This window comes from Arvicola amphibius, chromosome 13 (assembly GCF_903992535.2).
Source record: "Arvicola amphibius chromosome 13, mArvAmp1.2, whole genome shotgun sequence".
NCBI classification, from domain to species: Eukaryota; Metazoa; Chordata; class Mammalia; order Rodentia; family Cricetidae; genus Arvicola; species Arvicola amphibius.
The window spans coordinates 72,114,720-72,138,180 of NC_052059.1; the positions used below are offsets into that span (position 1 = coordinate 72,114,720).

A 23,461-nucleotide genomic window follows, 5' to 3' on the forward strand; every position below is an offset into this window, starting at 1 on the left:
AACAATGGAACCTTTGTGAATATTGTGGTCACTTCTGAATCTAACAATATTTTAGTGGGAAATAATTTACCCATGTTTAAATTGATTGTACAAACTAGATATCTGAGATAGAAATTACTAATAATAGTTATTAATAATAGTAAAATGCCCACCCCTAGCTTGACTTGTTTCTGACTAGCTTGCTTGCTTCCTTCCTTCCTAACTTTCTTTCTTTCTTTCTTTCATTTTAACTTTAACAAGTCTGTCTTTTGCCTCTGGGCTTTTATCTTTCTTTATTTCTGTATATCTTTCTTTACTTCTTTCTCCATGGCTTGCTGTGTGGCTGGGTCGCTGGCCCCTGCATCCTCCTCTCCTTGTTCTCTCGTTCCATCTCCTTCTTTCCAGATTTCTCCTATGTATTCTTTCTGCCTGCCAGCCCCGCCTATCCTTTGTCCTGCCTTCTATTTGCTATTCAACTCTTTATTACACCAATCAGGAGTTTTAGACAGGCAAAGTAACACAGCTTCACAGAGTAAACAAATACAACATAAAAGAATGAAACACATCTTTGCATCATTAAAACAAATGTTCCACAGCATAAACAAAGGTGACACAGCTTAATAATATTCTATAGCATTTTCCCTTTTTTCTAAATAAAAATGAAAGGTTTTAACTTTAACACAACAAAAACAGTTTTCAAGTAAGATTTACAATATTCAACCTGTTTGTATTTAGTAAGTTCAGAGAAAACATTACATTATTTATCTTAGTGCAAAGTTTTATACTTTACTTTTTATCATAACTAAGAAAAACTGAAATTCTAAGTATTTAGTCTTTAACTTCATCAGAGACCCCAGAAGGAAGTACTATTACTTAAAAACAGAGACCTTTGCCTAGACAATAAGTCACCCAGAGATCCTCTGCAATGTTGGTGCATCCAATTTTAGCTTACGGGCCTAGTATGTCTGGCAGACTTTTCAGTGAAACAGGAAGTTTGGCGGACTATACACCTTGTATTGGCAAAGTTCGTCAGCTGCTTTCCTCTGTGTCCTGCAGAAAGTCTGGTAGACTCTTCTGTGAAGCAGCAACCCTGAAGGACCATCCCACCTTGTTTTGACAGAGTCACTTTCCCATGGGTCCTGCATGTCCAGTTTATACAGCATACTGTCAAGCGGTCAAGGGAAAAGCAGTTTCTTGCACAAATGGCTAACCCTGCCACAATGAAAGCAAACTTCTATGGAGTTTCTTCAATGCTCATCATCCCTCTATGAAGTAAATAGGTGATGCCAGGAGAAGATATGTCTTATTGTCATGAATGCCTTAGGTTATTAAACATTTTAAATGCCATATTCTATAGGTCTCTGAAGTGTTTGAAATTATCATCTGATAAAATATACCTGTGTAACATTGAAAACATATCTATTGTGACTTCAAGTTTGAGTATTAACTACTAACCTCATTTCTTATTTATACATTGCATTTTTAAATCAGCTTCATAAGCACAATACCCCAAACAAGAATGGAAGCATATACACAGTGTAACAAAATTAACTTTAAATTTGTATCAATATACCAAAATCCATACCAATGCAAAATATCTGAGTTTAATAGTCTTTTTATCCTATACCCTCTTGCCTCGGCTTCCTCATAACGGGGATTATATGTAAATGCTTTATACTCTGATGGCCTGCCCCGAAATTCTTGGAGGATGGGAATGAACAGTTTTTTTTCTTTTGATTTTAAAAATAAAAGTCATTCTAACAAATGAAATTGTGGTTGAAATGTTAAAAATAGAGATCCAAGAAAAACAATTTCTGAAAGTATTTTGTAAGATGCTCTAGCTATTTAGAAAGCTGTGTGTGACTGGATTACTGCCTTGTGGATAAAATTGTGGGAGACTTGGGTATTTATAAAAGTCTTAGACATGTCAGAACACCTTAAGCTCATTCCAGTGATAATGTTTGCTGTAGTGTATGTAATTAGCCCAGTTCTGAAGCCAGACTATCATGGCTGGGTGTATGGTCTATAAAGTATGACATGAGACAAATTATTTAATCATTTTGAGCTTCAGATTTTTTTCCTCTGTAAAATGTAAATGTGATACTAACGTCTCCCCTGCCAGGGCTGCTGTAATTCGGACGGGAGAGTACTTGCAACATACCCAGCATTGTGTCTAGTGTAAATTAAGGCCACGAATGTAAACTAAGTTTTACATCTCTTCAGGCTACTGTGAGAATGCATACACAAGTCGAGTCACATTTTATTTCATAGGTAGAAAACAAGCCTGGAGAGATAGGAGACTCAGTGGTTAAGAGCACTTGCTGCTCTAGTAGAGAACCTGACTTTTTAGTTCCGACACCTACATGGTGGCTCACAATGGGCTGAAACTACAGTTCCCCGGATTCCTTTGCGTCTTCTGACCTCCACACGTGTTGCCTGCATTAGTGCACTTACATACAGTGCACAAAATACTCATAAAAGAAAAATAAATCTTAAAACAACAACAGAAAGCATATGGTTCAAGACAGGCTAGAAATTAAATTGTGTTTCCTTGATTTCTCTCTACTCTGAAAACTGCGCTCTCCAGAGCTCCCTGATTTCTCTCTACTCTGAAAACTGAGCTCTCCAGAGCTCCCAGTCTCTTTATGTGTGAGCTGCAGCTCCATCCTCCACATGTCGTCCTCCAGCAGGACCTGCTGGCTATCTCAGAAATGCCTCTTGGATCCAGCTGCCTCACATCCGTCCCATCTTTGTGCTTCAGACCTCTTTCATGTGTCCGCCGATTGCTGTGTCAAGCTTCTGATTCTCTTCTTTGCTTTCACGATTCTGTTCTCCATTCTACACATATAATGTCTGGGACTCTTTTAACAAAGTAAGATTTTTCCTTTGTTTAATACTAAACCACAGTGGCTTCCTGTTATGTTCCTAGGCTCATTGTGTCTCTAAGATCTGTGTCTTGTATTGGCGAGATGATGTGTTCCTCTGTTTGTTTTGTTTTTTTCTGTTTATTTACAGTGATGGTTGAGTTCGTCTTTTAGGTATGGTTGGTGTGGAATGGCCTTCCCCACCTAGCTCTTGTAAACTTAGTTCTCCCTTGAGGGGGGCAGAGGGAGAGAGAGAGAGAGAGGGAGGGAGGGAGGGAGAGGGGGGGGAGAGAGAGAGGGGGACGGAGAGGGAGAGGGAGAGGGAGAGAGAGAGAGAGAGAGGGAGATTCCTTGACTATCCAAAGCAAAGGAGATCCCTGCATGGATGTCTTGGTTGTGATTCTCTGAGTACTGCCACAGCCAGCAGAGTGACAAACCGTGAGAGGCAAGAAAGGAGTTCATCTCAACACAGCTACGTCCCAGTGTTGGTTCATACATCCAGGGTCTGACCCAGAGTAGTTTATTTTAGTCATATTTAAGCACAGACAATTTGACAAATTTTTTTGGTGATAACCCAGTCCCATGTACTACAATAAAGTTTAAGATATGATTACATTGAAACTCTTAAAGTACATCTTGCATAAAGATGGGATGGATCTGTTGATTGATAAGAGTCTGGGGGAGGATCTGGTGTGGTCTTGGCCACACAGATAGTGCAAAGGTCACCAGGCTGTTAACCACATCCACTCCCAGTCTTCTGGATGGATAACAGATGATGCACACGTTCCTTTGAAGGAACAACTCTGTCTGTTAACATTTCTGGTTCCCTTAGTGCTTATCTGTGGGCACAAGAACCTCTGTGCCTCCCATATAGCACAGATTATTTGGTTCTTGTCTGTTTCTTGGTTATTCATCTGTAACACTTTAGATTGAATGTTAATTCCATAAAAGGAGCATTGTTTATCTTTGCTGAATCTCTGAGGAAGGTCTAGCATGGAAAAGGAGATGATGTATACAGACACACACACATTGTGTGTGTTAATGTATAAATGTATAATGTATATGTGTATTAGACAAGGTCTCACTAGACCTGACTGTCCTGAAACTTTCTACACAGACAAGGCTGCTCTCAAACTCACAGAGACCCACATGCCTTTGCTTCTTAGTGCTGGGATTAAAATAAAGCCATGCGAAACACTAGATAAATATTAACGAATGCTTGGGAAGCAGTGTTCTGTACTTTTAAATAGTTTTTCTTGCGCACCAACATTTGTAGGTCACTGAAAATTAAACACTTGTATGCCTGAGAGAGTTTTGTTAAAAAGTTTTACTAAATTAAGTTTAGTCACTCAAGTGTTATTGTACACTTCAAATTCTCCAATTGTCAGGTTCTCTTTAAAGATTGTTAAAAATGGTACATTAAAGTGAAACACAACCTAAAGAATATGCAGACAGTCAGAAGGAAACAATGGATTTCTTAAAATGCCTCTTGAGGTAGCTACATCTTCCAGTGCTTATTTGAATGATCTCTCTAACTAAAACTAATATTGATTGGTTCTATAAAGAAAGGACTTGATTTGTATTGGACACAAGGACACAGTTCTTTCTCCAGTGAGAACTGAAGTGTACCTGATCTGTCACACCCGATCTGTCACACCCGATGTGTCACACAGAGTGAACTCCTTTGTATTTCAGATAAGGAAGACATTAACTGTCCAATGATTTGTTGAAGGTTAGAAAGTTTTTGGCAAGTTCACAATTAAAATTCTCATCTCCTTGGGACTGGAAAGGTGGCTCAGTGATTAAGACCATATTCTGCTCTGTGGAAATATTTTATAATAGCTGTATAATCTGTTACTGAAATATTAGCTTACGACAGTCTTACAGTACATAATATAGTTTTGGTATTGTTAATGCTAAAGTTTGTAACAATATAAAATATTTGTATAAAATATGTTCATCTTGGTCTATTTTTGCTTCAAAAAATGAAATTTCTGATACATGTTGCCAAAGACTTCCCAGAAATGTGCTCATTTATCTTTCACTAAAAACGTTCTAGAGTGCTTTTTAATTTTATTGTATTAAATTTATTGCATCTTAGAGCATTTCTGTTATTTCTGGACTTGGAGCATCTGTTGAAAAGTTTAGTAGATGGGTTCGCATCTTTGTTCTGCTATCTAGAGTCAGTTAGCCACTTGGGGTTAGGTGTCTGTTTGCTCTGATACCAGCCTCCTAACCTAAGATTAGATAAAGTACACAGAAAAGAAGTTGCGAGAGGAGTTGAGACTGAACCGAGTGTTGTTGTTTCTTCTTCTTCTTCTTCTTCTTCTTCTTCTTCTTCTTCTTCTTCTTCTTCTTCTTCTTCTTCTTCTTCTTCTTCTCCTTCCTCCTCCTCCTCCTCCTCCTCCTCCTCCTCCTCCTCCTCCTCCTCCTCCTCTTCCTCTTCTTCTTCCTTCTCCTCCTCCTTCTTCTCTTCTTCTTGCCTTTATTCAGTTGACTCTGAAAGAACAATCACATCCAAGGCCATTTTGTTGAAATAATTTTTTTTGTGTTTAAATTTCTGAAGCAACCAGTATCTAAATATATTTTTCTGAGCCTCAAGAGAAATCACATTGCTTCATTAAAATTAAAATTAACATTAAAATTAACATTAAAATTAACATTAAAATTAAGTACATTATGTTTTTTCTTGGTTCCTTCAATCACAGTTTCAAAATGCTTTATGTGTGTGTGTGTATGTGTGAATATGTGTGAATGTGTGCCACTTGTGTGCAGGTTCTCTGGAGCTGGAGTGGTTGTGAGCTACTAGATATGGGTGTTGGGATCTGAACATGGGTCCTCTGGAAGAGCAGCAAATGCTCTTCCCCTGAGACATTTCTTCAGCTCCCAAAGTACATCCTGTCACCTCCCCTCCCCCGTTTTTTTTTCTTTTCTTCTTCTTCTTCTTCTTCTTCTTCTTCTTCTTCTTCTTCTTCTTCTTCTTCTTCTTCTTCTTCTTCTTCTTCTTCTTCTTCTTCTTCTTCTTCTTCTTCTTCTTCTTCTTCTTCTTCTTCTTCTTCTTCTTTTTTGAAGCTCAAGACGGTTTATTAGAGTTCTAAAGGAGTACCTTAAGGTGGGCAAGCTGTAAATCTTTAAGAAGAATGGAGAAACCTAGCAGAAAGTCATGCTTCTTGAGATAAGGCAGGAGGGTCAGCCACCTGGCAGAAAGCACCCATTTAAAAATTAAAGAAATAAAAATACTTTTTGGGGTGGAGATGTTCTGGAGGTCAGAGGATGTCTTGCCTCCATCAAGTGGGTCCTACGACTTGAACTCAGGTTATAGGCTTGGTAGCAAGACTTTACCTGCTAAGCCACCTTCCTTCCCTCCCCTCCTTTCCTTCTACTTACAAGATAAACACTTTACAGCTGAGCTGTCCCTTCAGGCCCCCCTTCCCTCCCCTCCCCATCAACCACATTTTAATGCTTGATGGTGTTGGACCTTGTTCCTGATATATTTCAAACCAATGAAATTGATCACTATTTGCTCAGTAAATGAGTGCCGCTGGATGTTGTTCTCAGCTAACATAAATATTATTACACCGAGAATAAAGAAAGAATAAACAAAAGCTATTTGGGGCATAAAGCATTTACCTCTCAGTTTCCCAGCAGCTTTTATTAGTTTATTATCGGTTTCTTAACTCACCATAGCTCGCTGTAAACTTTAACACCATTTTCCTGTAGCTTTATATGCTTGTTTTACAACTCCTGTATTGAGTCAAGCGAGGTAATCTGACTTGCGTGACAAATGGAGCATTGGGTAGTTTGGTTCACAGGGTGTAAAACTTTAATGCATACCTGGATCACCTGAGTACACGCTAACAGGACCGGATGTCGGGACCTCTCCCTCCTAGATTCTGCTTCAGTTTAGGGACCCCTGAATACATTTATATTAGATAAGCCGCCTTAAGTCTTTCTGAAGTTCAAGAACATTTAGGATCATCATCTGCAACCGACTCCCCGAGCAGCAGCTTGGAATTAAGCATGTCTTGCAGCTGTTGCCACGCTTTCAGTTTTCCTCCGGCTGAGGTTTCCTAGGCGGCCTCTTTTCGTCTGCAGCTGAGGTTTTGACGTCTACGATTTGCCCTGACAGCGTCCCTTTCCCCAGAGCTGTAAAGGGACCTGAGCTCGCCGAGTTAGAGCGTGCCCATGTGACTGTGAACCCCGTTGCCAGCGGCGCGGCCATTTTTGAGGCGGGCACTCAACCTCGTTGCCCTGTGGAGCCGGGAGGGCAACGGGGAGGTGGTTACCAGGACTCAAGATGGCCACCGTGCCCGCTAGCCAGCCCTCTCGCAGGTCAGCTACTCCGCGTGGCGGCGAGCCTGCCGGAGCCGCTCGGACGGCGAGCCTCAACGCTCAGGGCTGGGGGCGGGGCTGCAGCGGCCTGGCGGGGGCGGGGCGTCCGCCCTCCTCCAGTCGCGGCCAATCAGCCCGCGGGGCCAGCTCGCCCCGGGCCGCCCGCGCGCGGGGTGTGTGAGGACGCGCTCTTGGTCGCTGAGTGCCAGAGCTGGGGAGCAGTTGCTGTGGTACCTGCTGCTGCCGGGGTTGACGCTGAGCATCGGGCACGGGGCGCAGTGCTACAGGACGGGAAGGTGACATGACGTCCTCCAGGTAAGCAGAGCACGGCCGCTACAGCTATGCCCGGGCTGGGCGTGAGCTTACTGATCCCTGGAGAACTATCGCCCCTTTCCTTGGATGGTCTGGAGCTACCCTTTCCCGCCGGTCCCCCTCAACGCTGGATGTTCTCACTTTATCAGGGCATTTCTGGTTTCCTCCGAAGTTTTTGGGTCTGTGGCACAAGGCACTGCCCTATTTGTAGCCGCTTGCTTGAGGTGACCCTTGCTCAGATTTCAGGGTCTGTGGCTTGTTTGTATGTTTTTAATGAATTTCTCATGAAAATGTAACTACCTCTCGCTCCCACCGGCCCACCTAGGGATGAACCTGGCCCCAAGGGAATGTGCCATGCACAGTGTGTGCCCATGCCTGTGTGTCATGCCGTCTGATACAACTTCATAGTTGGCCATGAGCAGATCTGCAAAGTTGGCACTTCTCATGTAGATTGTTCCCAAGTTGTGAAATTGTGTGTCTAAAATATTTGCCTATGACTGGAATTAGTACTCTCGTTCTTGAAGGTACCATATGTTTACCTACTTTTATCGGAGCGTCACAAGTGACATTAATTTCGTGAGATGTAGAAATATAGTGAAAACAGGCTCACCCAATCACAGGTCCAGGATTTTGATTATTCCTTTTTTTTTCTTTTTTGGCAAATGGTGATACCTAAGTTGCTTTGCTCACTTTATTTAGCTTCTACTGAATGTTTATGTAAATTTGACTATATAAAAAAAGATAACTTTCCTCATTTACCCAGTGTTTTTGGAATGCCTTTTAAAAAGTAGATCTTGGTCTTTATTTTCCAAAAGAAAGGGAGGCCCCAGCTCAAATCTGTGAGCTTTAAAAGACTTAAGTCCTGGTAATTTAATGGATTTTTGATGGTAATTTTGGTACTCACTTAGTATCTAATTAATCTTCATGTAACATAGGATGCAGCTTGGTTACCACCTTTCTCTTAAATGCAGTTTTGCGGTAAGATGGACAAAGAGTACTGATGATTTTGCGGGAGAAAGTTAGGTGTGGCAATATGGAGACCTATACAGGCTTTTTGGTAAGTAACATTGCAGCATATCAATATACCTTTTAAAGTTAATGGCCTTTTAGGATGAATTAGGATAGTGCAGTACAGCAGCAGTTAATCCCTACTCTTCATTCCTGCTTTTCTTCCCATCATCACAGATTCATTAGGTGTGCTAGTCAAATGCTTTCTAAACAATCTTGTGTCCTAAGTGATTTTTGTTGTTGTTGTTCTGGGAATTGAACTTAGGGCCTGGCACATGACGAACACGTCCTTTGGGTGGTTTTAATTGTCCATTTCTTCCTGTCCACTCCTCACTGGAGAAATGTCCAAATATGAAGCTTCTGTTGTCTAGCAGGTAGCAGCAAGATATGTCTATAACGTAGGAATGCAGTTTTTTTCAAGACTGATGTAAAGTTAATACTAGCCTTGGAAGTATTTTGGAAAGATGGATAAGTGATAGTGAAATTTTTGTCTGCTTCCTCAGGGTCCGTTTAAAGTTTTGAGCTATATTGACATAGCTTGAAAAAAAAAATCGCTTTGTTGTAGGAATTAAATTGAAGAAAAGTTGAGAGCCTTGCCCAGAACTTGTTAGTAACAAAGTTAAGAATTAGATCTTGATGCCTTTGTAGAAACAGCACTCTATTTTTAATTTTCTGAAAAATTATGCAGATGTGAGACATCTGTAGGGATCCTTTTGCTTTTCTCTTTCTGGTGACTTGGTTCAGAAATAGGCAGGGTGGATGTGGAAGGGAGGTGGCAGTTTTGAAAGTTCCCAGCGAGGCGTGCAGCTAATGCAATTATGGCATTTCTTTAGCTTTTATCAGGCATGGTGTTAGGCATGTTCCCTTTTACTGTTCAGTCTAACACTAAACCCAAAAGCTAGGTATTAAGATCCTTTTTTGGTGATCCCAAGTTATCAAAATCTGACCTCATGTCTTGTGTTCTTGCTTTTACCCCACTCTTAAAATAATTGTTGCTAAATATAGTAATGTGTGACTTTGAAATGGCTATCAAAGAATATAGGATTAGAAACTAGACTCAACTTGAGTCTAATTGAGGCTCCTTTCTAATTCTTTTCTACCGCGGGCTTTTGTTTAATGATATACCTCACTGTTGCGATATTAACCTGTGTCCTATAGTGTTAATGGGAAAATGTACTTTAAAACTTTGTTTTGTTTTGGATATTTTGAGACAGGGTCTCACTGTGTAAACTAGGCTAGCTTAGAACTTGCTCTAATAATAGCCCAGGCTGGCCTCAAATCGAAACCCTCTTGCTTTTATCTCCTGAGTGCTGAGATGATAGGTGTGTGCCACTATTCGTTCAATGCTTTTACATTTTAAGACGTATTATGAGTGGAATTTAGTTTTTGTCTTAAAAGCCTTAAAAACATTTCCCTAGGGAATGATGTCATCTGAAGAGGAAAGATGTGTTTTAAACCTCACCTTATAGCCAGGAACAAACGTACCCAAGTAATTGCTGCACTTTACAGTTGATGACACTAAAAATTAGAGGTAGTGTGATTTGTTCACGCTCACATAAACTGCTCTGCGTCTTGAACCTGGTCCAGGACTTCTATGGCTGCCACTCAAGCCTATCTCAGTTGGGGAACGTCTCACTAAATCCCTTTTTAGTGCAGCAGTCAACTCTTAAGACTTTCTCATTATTTTTTTAAAAATCTTTTTTTTTTTAAGCTTAAGGTCTTGAATGATTTGACTGAAAGGAGTCTGATTTTCATAATTTATATTTCGTTCACTGTTAGTGACGAAGAAGCTAAATTTATGGCTTACAACACCGATTTCTTTGTCATGTGTATCAGATTCTAACTGGTCTTCATCTGGACTGTGATACAGCATGTTTGATAAACTAATGCCTTTGTTACTTTTAATTGTTCCAATAGAAATGTTAAAGCCTTAATTAAGTTTAGGAGACTTAGTATTTAAGTTTTTTTCTTTCTCTCTGTGGGAACTGCTTTAGCTAGGGTTAGAGTCTAAGTTAGAATGTAGACCTTTGACTACTGCTTTGTGTACATTTTCCTAACACTTTAAAAATTTCTGTGTGAACTTTGCGTTGTCTTCATAACCTCAGTGTACAGTCTGGTTTGGAACCAGCTTTGTGGGGCACAGTGTAGGGGGCAGTGAGGTTATGAGCTATGTAGTCTGTATGGCCAGGCTAGGTTTGGCTGACACTATTTTGGGACTGTTTGGGACTGAGTACAACTGTGCCCTCCGTCATCTTTATTCTGGCTGGAACTGCTTCTGTGGGTTAAGCCCACATTGGAAAGTTTATGTGGGCTGTGGGTGGGGTCCTGGGAGGGTTTGAGGTACATCCAACAGAATCATCCAAACCACTCAGACGGAGAGTATTATGTGGAGACCAGAGTAGGGCTAAAATGGACTTTTGTTGAGATAGTTTCTTTCAAGCGTTTGGGCAGAGTTTTCAAATTCATTTTAGGACCTGTGCCTGTTCTTCCTTCCTTCCTTCCTTCTTTCCTTCCTTCCTTCCTTCCTTCCTTCCTTCCTTCCTTCCTTCCTTCCTTCCTTCCTTCCTTCCTTCCTTCCTTCGAAAGAATTTTAAAATTCAGATTGCTAAATAAACTGTTATGTCATGAGGTTTCTTGGTGGGTTAAGTAAAATTTTAAGATACACTGAAACTACTTCATTCATGCACTGTCTTGAGCAAACTGAAACAGGAACCTTTTCCTTTTTTCAGTGTTGTCAGCTGCTAGTGCTCGTTTTTATAAATAGGTCATCTTTGTTTGAGAAAACACACAAGGTTTTCTAACTCTAAATCCTTCCAGTCAGAGAATGGCTACATTAAGCAGAACTGTCAAAGATAAACTAGAACCAAATGATAGTTGACTGTCCAAATGTTAACCTTTTCCTATGCATTTGACTTGCAGCCATGTCTTTATCTCTGGTTGTTGTTTTTAAAAATTGCTGCAGTAGAACATAAATTAAGCTGTCCTATAAGCCAGGTGACTACAGATTTGTGCAGTTTGCGCAGAATGGAGCCGGATGGTGACTCTTATCTTGACATAATTACTGGCAGTTTTTTATTTATTCTTGAAAGCGTTCCATTTGGATAGTAAATTATCTGGTCACTTCATGTATACAGTATAATCGTATTGTAATAGCAGTTCTCAGTTGTTGAAATGTTGTTTAAAATAGGTCATAGATAATGACTGCACCCCCTTTTTATGGTCTATATCTGGGTGGTTTTCCTAGACCAAGCATTTTTATATTAAAAGAGTTCTGAGTGTCCCGGTGTAGTATATTGAACAAGATAGCACATTTTGTAAAGTTTAGAATCATTTATTTGCTATCTGATTTTTGGAAGGTTATGTAATCTTGCTGAATCTTTTCCTAGGAATTCTTTCCTAGTCTGTTAAACAGAGATAATAATAATGCCTTCCCTATTGTTGTGGTGTGGGTTTCAAAAGGAGCTCACATGGTAGAAGGAGAAAGAGCCTACTCCTGCAGATTGTCCTCTGACCCCCACACAAGTAGCACACACACAGAATAAATAATAAATGTGCGAAACCAGTATTATATCGCTTAGAGGAACTTGCTATTTAGTGGAGTATTTACTGTTTCTTAGAACTGTTTTACTATCAGGAGAGCAGGGATATAATAGAGGAGTTGGAATGAAGATTTTGAGGGTCCAGGGTAGAAATAACCAACATGTTTGTGTGTTGAAAAGAATGTCCCAATAGGAAATGAAGCAAAGCAAAACAGATAATGCTGGTCAGAGATAAATTTTTCTAGAATATGCAACCGGAGATAAGAATTAGGATATAAATGGAAGGGTCGTATAGCCAAGGGACACATGTTACACTTTTTAGTTTGTATTTTTTATGCCATATATATATATATATAGTATATATATATATAGTATATATATATATAGTATATATATATATATACTATATATATATACTGTAAAATTGTAGATCCTGCATTTGCTGTTTGTTTTTTTCCTCAGTGTTGGAGACTGAACCTTTGATATCACACATGCTACACAAATGCTCTACTGTTAAGCTACATTCCTGGTGCAGCCGAGTGTTGACAGTGTAGTTGCTTGTGCAAATGGCACTCAGATTTAGATATGGACAACTTTTGAGAAGTTCCCTTTTACCCCTTTTAGTTAATCCTGTTCCCCACACCATCCAGACAACTACTTTCAAACTTCTGTTAACACTGATTAATTTTGGCTTTTCTATAAATTTATATAAAGGGTCTTGTACAGGGCTCCTGGGGTTTGCTTACTTTTGTTTATTATAATAATTTGGAAATTCGTCTGATACAGAATTTGTCAAATGGGGGGAACGCGAGTTAAATAATTCCAAGCTAACTACAAATAGGGTATTCTAAGGTTTTTCTTTATTAAAAGGGAAAACTCACAGAACAGGTATGGGGTCTAACATCAAAGTGTAGAGCGTGGGAAGAGAGAGGCTAGCGGGCAGACTGCGGCCTTTTGGCACCCCAAAGCTACGCCTCAACCTGGTCCAGCCTCTCAAACGTCTTTGGCTGAAGGAAGTTCCCCACCTTTTGTTTCACCCCCGCTTTTGTTTAAATAAGAGAGTTCCAAACTCAATACAAAACCATATGCAATAAGAACAGATATCAAGTATAAAAATTAGAATCTATCTGTGTGTGTTCGGTTCAAATGACTGTACAATTTACATTAATTTTTCTGATCATTATAAGTTACCAATTAATCTCCCACCTCCCTTTATTTTACAGTACTGGAAATTGAACTTTGGGCTTTGTGCATGCTAGGCAAGTGCTCTACCACTGAGCTATATCCCAATCTTTTTTTTTTATTTTGTGATAAAGTATAACTGAGTTTCCCATGTTGACCATAAACTCACTCTGTAGCCCATATAAGCTTTGAATGGCAAGTTTCCTGAGTAGGTGAGATTGTGGGTCTGTCCTGTCATACCTGGCCTGACATCATAGCATCCCCTACTCCTCCACCCTGTTCCTTTTCTTTGTGGTATGTATGGTATGAAGAATCAAACCTAGGCCTTTCCAAAGCTATCTGTCCCTGAGTTATAGCTTCCTTTCCAACTCCCAACTATCTCTCTCTCTCTCTCTCTCTCTCTCTCTCTCTCTCTCTCTCTCTCTTTCTCTCTCTCTCTTTCTGTCTCTTTTTGAGGAAGAGTCTCACTATATAGTCCTCTCTGGCCTAAAGCTTGCTATATAGACTGGTTTTGGACTTGGAGTTATCCTCTTGCCTCTGCCTCCAGATTAAGGGTATACTAATGTGGTGGGACCTTTTAATTAAGTTTTAATATGTGGGAATTTTTTGTTAAGTCTTATTTATTTTATGTGTATGGGTGTTTTGCCTGCAAGTATATCTGTGTACAACATGTGTGCTTGCTGCCTAATGAGTCCACAAGAGGGTGTCAGATCCCCTTGAACTGAAAATTGCAGACATTTGTGAGCTGCCCACCATGTGGGTGCTGGGAATTGAACCTAGGTCCTCTGGAAATAGAGCCAGTGTCCTTACCTGCTGACCTATCTCCAGCCCTCTCATTATTTTCAATGTTCTCTCTTTCTGTCACTCCCCCCCCCTTTTGTTTGTATGTTTGTTCTTTTTTTTTCTATTCTGAGACTTATTCTTGAAGTCCAGAATTGGCTCACAATTTAAGAACCTCTTGTCTGGCCAGTATAGTCTATTATGCTAGTTCCAGGACAGCCAAAAATAGAACCTGATGTGGGATTTCCCTCTGTATACTGTGATTACCATTAATGAATAAAGAAACTGCTTTGGACCTATAGCAAGGCAGAACTTAGCTAGGCAGGGAAAACTAAACTGAATGCTAGGAGAAAGAAGGGTAGAGTCATAGAGAAGCCTTGTAGCCTGCTAGAGACAGACGCTGGGCACATTGCTGGTAAGCCACTGCCACGTGGCAATATACAGATTAATGGAGATGGGTAAAATTAATATGTAAGAGTTAGCCAAATAGAAGCTAGAGCTAATGGGCCAAGCAGTGATTTAATTAATACAGTTTCTGTGTGATTATTTTGGTTCTGGGTGGCCAGGAGGAACAAGCGGCCTGCTACTACAAGAACCTCTTGTCTTACAGCCCTGTTGATTGCTGGGATTATTGTTGTGTGACAGAGTGATTGATTAATATCTGTTAGATTTATTTGTGTGTATGTGTGTGTATGTGTGTATGTGTGTGTGTGTGTGTGTGTGGTGTGAGTGTCACACTGGGTAGAAGTTGCTTCTCTTCATGTTGGTTTCTGGGATGGAATTCAGGTCCTTAGGCTTAACCATAAGTGTCTTTACCTGTTGTGCCATCTCACTCATCCTCCAAATTTTTATTGCTGTGTGTTTGATTATTTTGACACATGGTTTTATCATGTACCCTATGCTAGAATTATAATTCATTTCATTATATTATTATTTCAGTCCTTTTATATATACAAAGACTCACTTTATGGCCTTTTCTGTTTTGGTGAACGTTACATTTGATTTTGATTTAATTTCTTTCTTTAATGTGTGTGTGTTCATGTGCATATGTTGTGTGCATATGTGGAGACCAGAAATAGATATTCTTTGTCTTCCTCTATTTTTCTCCATTCTGTTTTTTTTTTGTTTTGTTTTTTTTTTTTTGAAGCAGGTTTCTTATTGAACTTGCAGCTTGCCATTTTGACTAGAGGAATCTAGAGGTGGGACACAACACCCAGCTTTTATGTGCTTTCCCTCCTCTGCTTAAACATTTATGTACTTGAGTGTCTCTCTGTGTATGTAAAGACATGTGCCATGGTGACAACGTAACAGTCAGAGGAAATCCCAAGGGAATTGGGTCTGTCCCTTTACCATAGGGGTTCTAGATATTGAATTCAGGTTGTTAGACTGAGCCATCTTGCCAGCCCTTTTGGTTCTTTTCTGAGGACATGAAGCACTTATCTACCGAGTCACCCCTTAGTCTTATTCAATAACATTTCGAGTGGAAACCTCATGCTGCAGTTTTTAATTTAGCATTTTATAAATACAAATTATGTCCATTTGTTTTAATTATTTTAAAGATAGGATTTATATAGTATAAGATAAATTTAGACTGGATATATCAGTATTTCTGTTACACTTAAAGGGTTGAATAACTATCATTGCAGTATAATTTTAAAACATTTTTATCAATTTAAAATGAAGCACCGTAGCTGTTAGCAGTTACTTTCCGCCTGTCCCATATCAACAACCATCCTTTGGCAACCGTGAAATCTACTTTTTTTTTTTTGCTTCTGTGAATTCTTATTCTGATGTGTCATGAACACAATCATGTGATATAAGTTCATCCTTGTCCCTTCTGATTATCAGTATTTCATTCCTTCTTATGGTTGAATACATCTTAGTGTGTAGATATTTTGTTTACCCAGCTATGTGGGTTATTTTCACTGTGGTTATTATGAATAATATTGTACTGTAAGCATCAATGTGTAAGCTTTTGTTTTGCCATATGTTTGTTTCTCCTCGGAAGGGACACAGTTTCATAGGATAATTTTATGTTACTTTGTGAACAAGAATCCCTGAAAAAAAGCTGACAACAAAGGCTGCCTGACTCATTAGAACTTTAGATGTGGAAATGATGGAATGCTGCCAAATCCAGAGCCAAATTATCTTGGACCATCTTTAACCCCCTAACAACCATTTATTTACCTTCCTCTCTATGTGACCTAATATCTTTGTGACCCTTAGGTAAACCTTTTGGAATGAACAAACAGATCTGAGACCGATAGTGAGATATTCCAGCTTTTCTGATGTTTCTACCAGTGTATCCAGAAAGTATCTGATTTTCTTTGTTCTGTTACTATAAAACTTCATACAACTGTTACCATGTTGGAACATAGTATTTGGGGAAACTATTCCTGTGCATAATCACTACCAGTTGACTTTAGAATAAACCATTTCTTTTTTTTCCTTTTAGGTGAAATAGTTACCCCCATCCCGTAGTTTTCCCATTTTCTTCCTTCTCCATTGCTTCTTCCTCCTCTTTCAGAAACTACTGAACTGTTTTCCCAGTGTGGCTGCATTATTTTCCATTTCTGTTCCTTAGCATTCTTGTTACTTGCTACTGTTTCCAGTCTGCTAGGAGTCCTGTGTGCTTGTTGATGCACATCCTAAGCACTCAGGCAATCTTACACTGTCCCCAAACTCTGCTTGTGCGCGTGCAGCCTAGGCAGTGGTGGTCGACCTTGTCTTCCTTGAGCATGCTCACAGCAATCGCGGGAACATTTAGGATGTCCCAAATCCTCTGTGGACATTTATTTCTCACACTTTTTCTTTTATGTTTTTGGTTAACTTGTTTGTTCCAATTGCTTCAAGCAGCTGGAATGTTAAATAATTGCAGCTGGTTGTTTTTGACAGATACTCTTGGGGGAAACTCAGCACAGAGCAAGATCAGGTCAGATAATGGGAGGCCTTGCGATTGGAGCTTTTGAAAGGACTGTCAGTAAGCTGAAATGATAGCAGCTTTCTGAAGTGATGCTTTGAAAGAGCACCAACACATTTTTCTCTTTTCTAGGGCTGCCTGGCATCTGGGTTTAGTGTTTGAGGGTTGCTGCTTTTCTGATTTGCTGTGGTTTGGGGAGAGACAGATAGGAATAGTGTCCTCCTCTGATTTCTATTGCTGGGACAAAGGTTATACTGAAGCAGCTTGGAGAGGAAATATTTATTCAGCCTGCAGTTCCAGATCACAGTCCATCCTCAAAGGAAGGCAGCGTAAGAACTCAAGCAGGGGAGGACTCTGGGGGCAGGAGCCCAAAGCAGAGGCCATGAAGCAATGCTGCTTGTTGGTCAACTCCTGACTGGTTTGGTTTGCTTTCTTATACAACCTAGGACTACCTGCTCAGGGTCTGCCTCCCTCCCAACCCCATGAACTAGGCCCTTCCATATCAATCATTAATCAAGAAAATGACCTACTAGCTTGTTTACAGCCAATCAATGGGGGTTGTTTTCTCAGTTGAGGTTCTTCTTCCTAGAGGACTCTAGCTATGTCAAGTTGACAAAATCTGCTCAGCACAGTGGGCATTTCTGTCACCTTTCCATAGCTGTATGTGTATTTCCTTCAGGTTTGGAGGTCTGGAATCTATTATCTAAAGATGAGTCTGTTTTGCAGTCTGAGCATATTTATTAAAACATGAAGCTGGGTGTGTGGTCCATGCCTGTAATCCCAGTCCTCCAGAGGCCTGGCCATAAGTCACAGTGCAGTCTAGGCTACACAGCAAGGCTGTCTCAAATAAACAAATGTGGCAATACTTGAGTATTCGGTCCAAATAAGATAATGAGACAAATGTTTACTTATGGAGTTGCTTTGTCAGTCAGGCCAGACCTGCGAGGAGATTCCTAGCGTGGCCTCATTCGTGAGGAAATTGTGCAGTATTTTAGATGCACACAGCACTCTCTGATCTGTGTGTCAGCCTTCCACTTTGGCAGTTTCTTTCCAAGAAATATGTATGTTTAGGGGCTGGAGAGGTGATGGAGTTAAGAGCCCATACTGATCAGTTCAATTCCCAGCACCCACACTGGGCCTATAACTCAGGTTCAAGGAAATCTGGTACCCTTTTCTTACTTCTGTGGACACGTAAACATAAGTACACATGCGCGCGCGCGCGCGCGCACACACACACACACACACACACACATCAGCTGTTGGAGGAGTACTCAGTCCATCAAGATTGATCCCACCCTTCTGTGGGAGGGTTTCCTGATAGCCATCTACCAACATCATATCTGGAAAGAGATGAGCTTCCTTCCATAGCTTCTTCTGTAATTGGCTGAAACAGTTTTGATACCTACAGCCACAAACTCTGTTATTCTCCGGAAGAAATCTGTTGTCAAAGATAATCTCTAAGGGGACTGACTAGTCTGGCCACCCATTGTCAAAGAGCTAATTAAAACCGCTAAACTTAAAATGGAAATCAGGAAGAGGAGATTTACTCAGTGTGACTGTTGGGAAGAGTGACAGATTCAGCCAAGCCGCACAGAATCTCTCTTCAGAATCCTGAAATGAGATTCAAGATACTCCTTTCTCTTCTTGCCTCTTGCCTCTTGCTCCTCCCTCACCCCCTTTGCCCCTCTCCTGCTTCTCTTCCTGTCTCTGCCTGTCTCTCTCATGTCCTTACTTCAGCAGCGGCCTTTCACTCGTCTACTCCCCTCCCCCAACCAACCTCCTGACCTGACTCCATTGGCAGTGACATAAACCTCGGCAGGGCCTTCTTCATTTTCTCATTACACTCTGTGAGTCTGAGACCAGCCTGGTCTGCAGGACCAGTTCCAGGACAGCGGAGGCTATCCAGAGAAACCTTGTCTCAAAAAAGAAATAAAACAAAAAAGTCTTTATACTGTGGACACAAAAAGCAACTCTCAGCTCAGGGTAAAGAGGTAGTGTTAATTTCAAAGATGGGTGGAGAAAGACCATGGCCAAAGAACATGGCCAAGTTCATTAAAGTAAGTGATTAATGACAGCAAGCTTTTTAATTCAGGTCTGAGAGGGAAGTGTTGAATGAGAAGAAGACAAGGCTTTTATAGCTCAGGGGTAGAGGGTTCCCAGATGTGGGATTTGTGGGCAAAATAGATGGGGTTACAGGAGCAAAATAAATCTAACAAGTTAGTCCCCCCAAACAAAGACGAGTTTGCAAGGTGGGCATAACACGATAGTCATTGGCAGTCAGTCATATAAACTTTTGAAATCAGCGAGTGGTTATGAACAAAAGCATGGTTGCCATTCCTGAAACATGCAGTTCAGAACCATTTGTAGTTGAGGTTACAGGTGGGGCATAGTCCAATCCTTGAGAAACAGGTTTAATAAACAAGAACGACCTAGTTTGTCTTTACTATAAAAGGGCTTTTTAGACCTAAGCTGGAGGAAGTTCTTCAGTGGTTTACCTAAGCTGGAGGAAGTTCTTCAGTGGTTTACTCTGGGGTCAAATATGAGAGAGTATATCAGGAACACAGATTTAGGCTATACCAAGCTCTGTCCGTGTTCTAACATGGAAGCACGTTTCCTGAGGTTTTTGTAGTAATAGAACAAAGAAGGCTAAAAAAGAAGTCTCCTTCCTTCCTTCCTTCCTTCCTTCCTTCCTTCCTTCCTTCCTTCCTTCCTTCCTTCCTCTCTCTCCATCCCCCCTTCCTCATTCCCTCCCTCCCTCTGTCTCTCTCCCTCCCCCCACTCCCTTTTTGGTGGTTGAGTTTTAAGACAGGATTTGTCTGTGTAGCAGTCTTGGCTGTCCTGGAACTCACTCTGTAGACCAGGCTGGCTTCAGACTCAGAGATCTGCCTACCTCTATCTCTGGAGAGCTGGGATTAAAGGCGTGTGCCACCACACATGGCAGCAATGCTTAATTTTTTAAAAAAAAAATGGGTAAGAGACCGGCATGGTTACCCTCACCTATAATTCCTCCATTACCACTTGAGAGGTGAAGGCAAGAGGATAAGGAATTCTAGGTCATCTTTAGCTACATAGGGAGTTTGAGGCCAGTATTGTAACAGGCCTAGCATTGAAACAATGGAAAGAAGAGGCAAAGAAAGGAGTTAGAGGCAAGAGATGAGAGAGAGAGGAGGGGGGAGAGAGGGAGGGAGGGAGGGAGTGAGAGAGAGAGAGAGTGAGAGAGAGAGTGAGAGCGAGAGAGAGAGAGCTCTGTGCTCTGCTGAGTACTTTTAAAGGGTGCTGGCAGAAGGCACCTGACGACTGGTGATGATGTCACTGCTCTGGCAGCAGAGCAGGCACCTGACGACTGGTGATGATGTCACTGCTCTGGCAGCAGAGCAGGCTGCTGCTGCGGGGAAACTAGCATAGAGAACAACACAAAAATTGTTAAAATTATTTTTTTTGTAAAAAAATATTACATTTCCCTACACACTTTGCTTTAGTTGATGATCATATTGGTTATTTTTCTGTAGCTGATATAAAACACCATGACCACAAACAACTTATGATACAGAGTTTATTTTGGCTTATGATTTCAGAGGGAGGTCTATAATGTTGGGAGAGGTATGGAGGGAGCTGAGACCACATCAGCGCAAATGTAATTATAGCCTCACCTAGAAGGAATGGAAATAGGTGAGGCTATGAATTCTCACTGATGTTCTTCTTGGGAAGTTCTGCCTCCTATGGATTCTGTAGCCTCCTCCAACAGTGCCACCAACTGGGAACTATGAATTCAGATACTGGAGCCAATGGGGGACATTTCTCATTTAAACCACCACAGTTTTCCTCCTCCTCCTCCTGCTGTTCTCATTTCCTTCCTACCCTCTCCCTTAAGACCTCTTTTCTTCCTTCATGGTCCCGTCTTTAATATTATGACTTATGCCACCCCAAATACATATACACACATAAAAATTAAAATCTACAGTTTAAAAAATTAAAACATCAAGTATTTATTTATCTGCGTCTGGGTTACTTTGCATAATATAATTTCCAGTTATATCCATTTTCCTGTAAATATATAATGGTCGTGATGTATAATAATATAAAGTTTTTTTAATCATGTCCAAATTTGTCTGTTACCATAATTGGTATTAAACTTAGTTTGCTACCAAGAAACTTTACTATGCTATCCTTTTTTGGCTCATGCTGTCCCCTATACTTAACCTTGGCACTTACCAATCTGTTTTTTAACTGTAATTTCTTTTTCACTTTAGAGTCTGCTAAGTGGAATCATTAGGTGTTCTTTAAATAAGGCTTTTTAATTTTTCACTCATGCAGTAAGTTTGATATCCAAGTTGTTAGGTGTATCATAGTCCATTCTTTTTTGAAGATTTGGTTTTTTTTTTGCTATTATGCGTGCTAGTGCACATAAAATAAAAAAATTAAATATGTTTTTTTGCTATTGCAAATATGTCTGTTATTGTTAGTGGTGAGGGGACAGAAAACTCCTGAGGAGTTCCCATAATCTTTTAGGAACTTCAACTCAGGCCAAACTGACATTTGTAACTTCATTGTGGAAAAGAACTGGCTAGTTGGAACTTAATATAATATTTTTAATATAAACTTAAAAGTGAGGGTTGAGAGAAAGAGAGACACTCAAAAGAAAACAAGACATACCCAAATGTATGCTTCCTAAAGGGCAGTAGGGGCAAGTAAGATACCCAACTGTAAGTATAGCTTCTAAATGGAGAAGTATACTTAGCTGTTTTCATGACTTCCAAGTTATATCTCAAAAGGCCGTTAATAAGCCTTTCCTGCCAGTCCTCTTGATAAGTGAGCTGCATGAGATGGCTCCACAGATGCCCTGGATGGAATTACAGTCTAAGGTGAAAACCCAGGAGCCACCAGAGCTGCACAATGAGTGTGGTAATTTTCTTCCCCTGTAAATACATTTTCTGATGAGATTCCTAAGAAATTTTAGGCTTGCAGCAGGGATGGGAGAAGAGCCTTGGATGGTTAGTGATTCAGTTAGTGATTGTTCTGTGGAATTCTTGCTTCTCTGTGCAGGAGACTTTAACTGGATTCCAGTGTGAGAGGCTCCCTTTCCTCTGCACGCCCCTAAGTTTCCCCTGCCTTTCTATCCTGCTTCATTATAAACATGAACATTTATGTAGGTTTATGTGTAGTTAATCTTTTATTTCTCTAGGGCGAATATCCAATTGTGCAATTTTTACTTATATTTGTGCCTGTTTGTTTTTGTCAGCTGCTGAAAGAGAGGGGTTAAAACCAAGTAAGATTGTGTGTGTTTAGTGACAGAGCCCATACGTGTATATACGAGGTCTTGGGCTCCTTAGAGAAATTGTGCTTTTCCCCGCTGCCAAGTGTTTTGAGCTATTTTATTTGGTGCATATATACTTTGTATTGTTATATTTTTTGATGAAATGACCTACTAACTTTTATGAAATATCTGATATGTCTTATCTGTAGATCTCCATATTTTAAAGTGTACTTTCTCTGATAGTAATATAGCAACTGCAAGTCACATTTTTTATGACTAGTGATTTTATGGTTTATCTCTCCCCCAAATCATTTTACCCTTTCTATGTTTTTATATATAAACTTTTATATAAGTGTAGTATATATTATATATAGGTATGTATAATATATACACTATACTTATATTTAAAGTATATTTCTAAATGGAATATATAGACTGACTTTATATATTCAAATGTTTCTCTACATCTGAATAGTTATGATGCAACCAACCATCTTTGCCTTTTTTTAGAGAGAGAGAGAGGTGGGGTCTTGCTGTGTAGCACTGGCCACATAGAGAACTCTCTCTGTAGACCTGGCTGACTTGAACTCTAGGAGATACCCTGTTTGAGTGCTGGTGTATCATGTCCTGCATGTTAGGGTTGCTTTTCTTTTCTTTTTTCCCCCACCACCCCTTTAATTTGTCCCATCTTGAGTGCACACCGTAGAGGATTGCTTTTCTTAAATAGGTGCTTTTATTTAAAAATTAGTTGTGTGATCCCCAGATAGTTGTACACACCTTTAGTTGCAGTGTGGGTCAGCAATAGTTTTTGAGTTAGACAAGATATATATATATCTGATAGAAAAAGATAAGAATAAATGTTTTTTTTATATAGCATTTGTATTATGTAGGGTATCACATGGATTAGTGTTGCTATAGCTATGATAGAACCATGACCACAAGCAGCTTGGGGAGGAAAGGGTCTGTTTCCTCTCACATGTCACAATCACAGTCCCTTATTGAAGGGACTTGGGGCTGGAACTACTGAGAGACCATGGAGGAATGCTGCTTCCTGGCTTGCTTCTCATGGCTTGCTCAACTTGTTTTCTTAGCGCACAGGGAACCACCAGCTCAGAGGTGACACTGCCCACAGTGAGCTGGGCCCTCCACATTAATCCTTACTCAACAGAATGTGTTTAGAAAATGTGCCACGGGCTTGCCCACAGGCCAGTTTGGTGGGAACATTTTCTCAGTTGAAAGTCCTTCTTCCTAAATGACTCTAGCTTTTATTAACTTAACAGAAAAATCAATG

The 23,461-nt window shown here is 40.2% G+C and overlaps 1 protein-coding gene across 2 annotated transcripts in view; it reads left to right on the forward strand.

Annotated features, from left to right (window-relative positions):
• Positions 1-23,461, forward strand: part of Adk (adenosine kinase) — a 387,740-nt gene that overhangs the window by 21,179 nt on the left and 343,100 nt on the right. Inside the window, exon 1 of one of the 2 annotated variants that reach the window (XM_038309654.2) lies at positions 7,336-7,490. The exons of the other annotated variant lie outside the window; for it this stretch is intronic. Within the exon in view, the coding sequence (XP_038165582.1) occupies positions 7,477-7,490 (14 nt within the window). The 5' untranslated portion in view covers positions 7,336-7,476. Of the gene's footprint in view, positions 1-7,335; positions 7,491-23,461 lie in introns of those variants that run through there. 2 annotated transcript variants of the gene reach the window in all.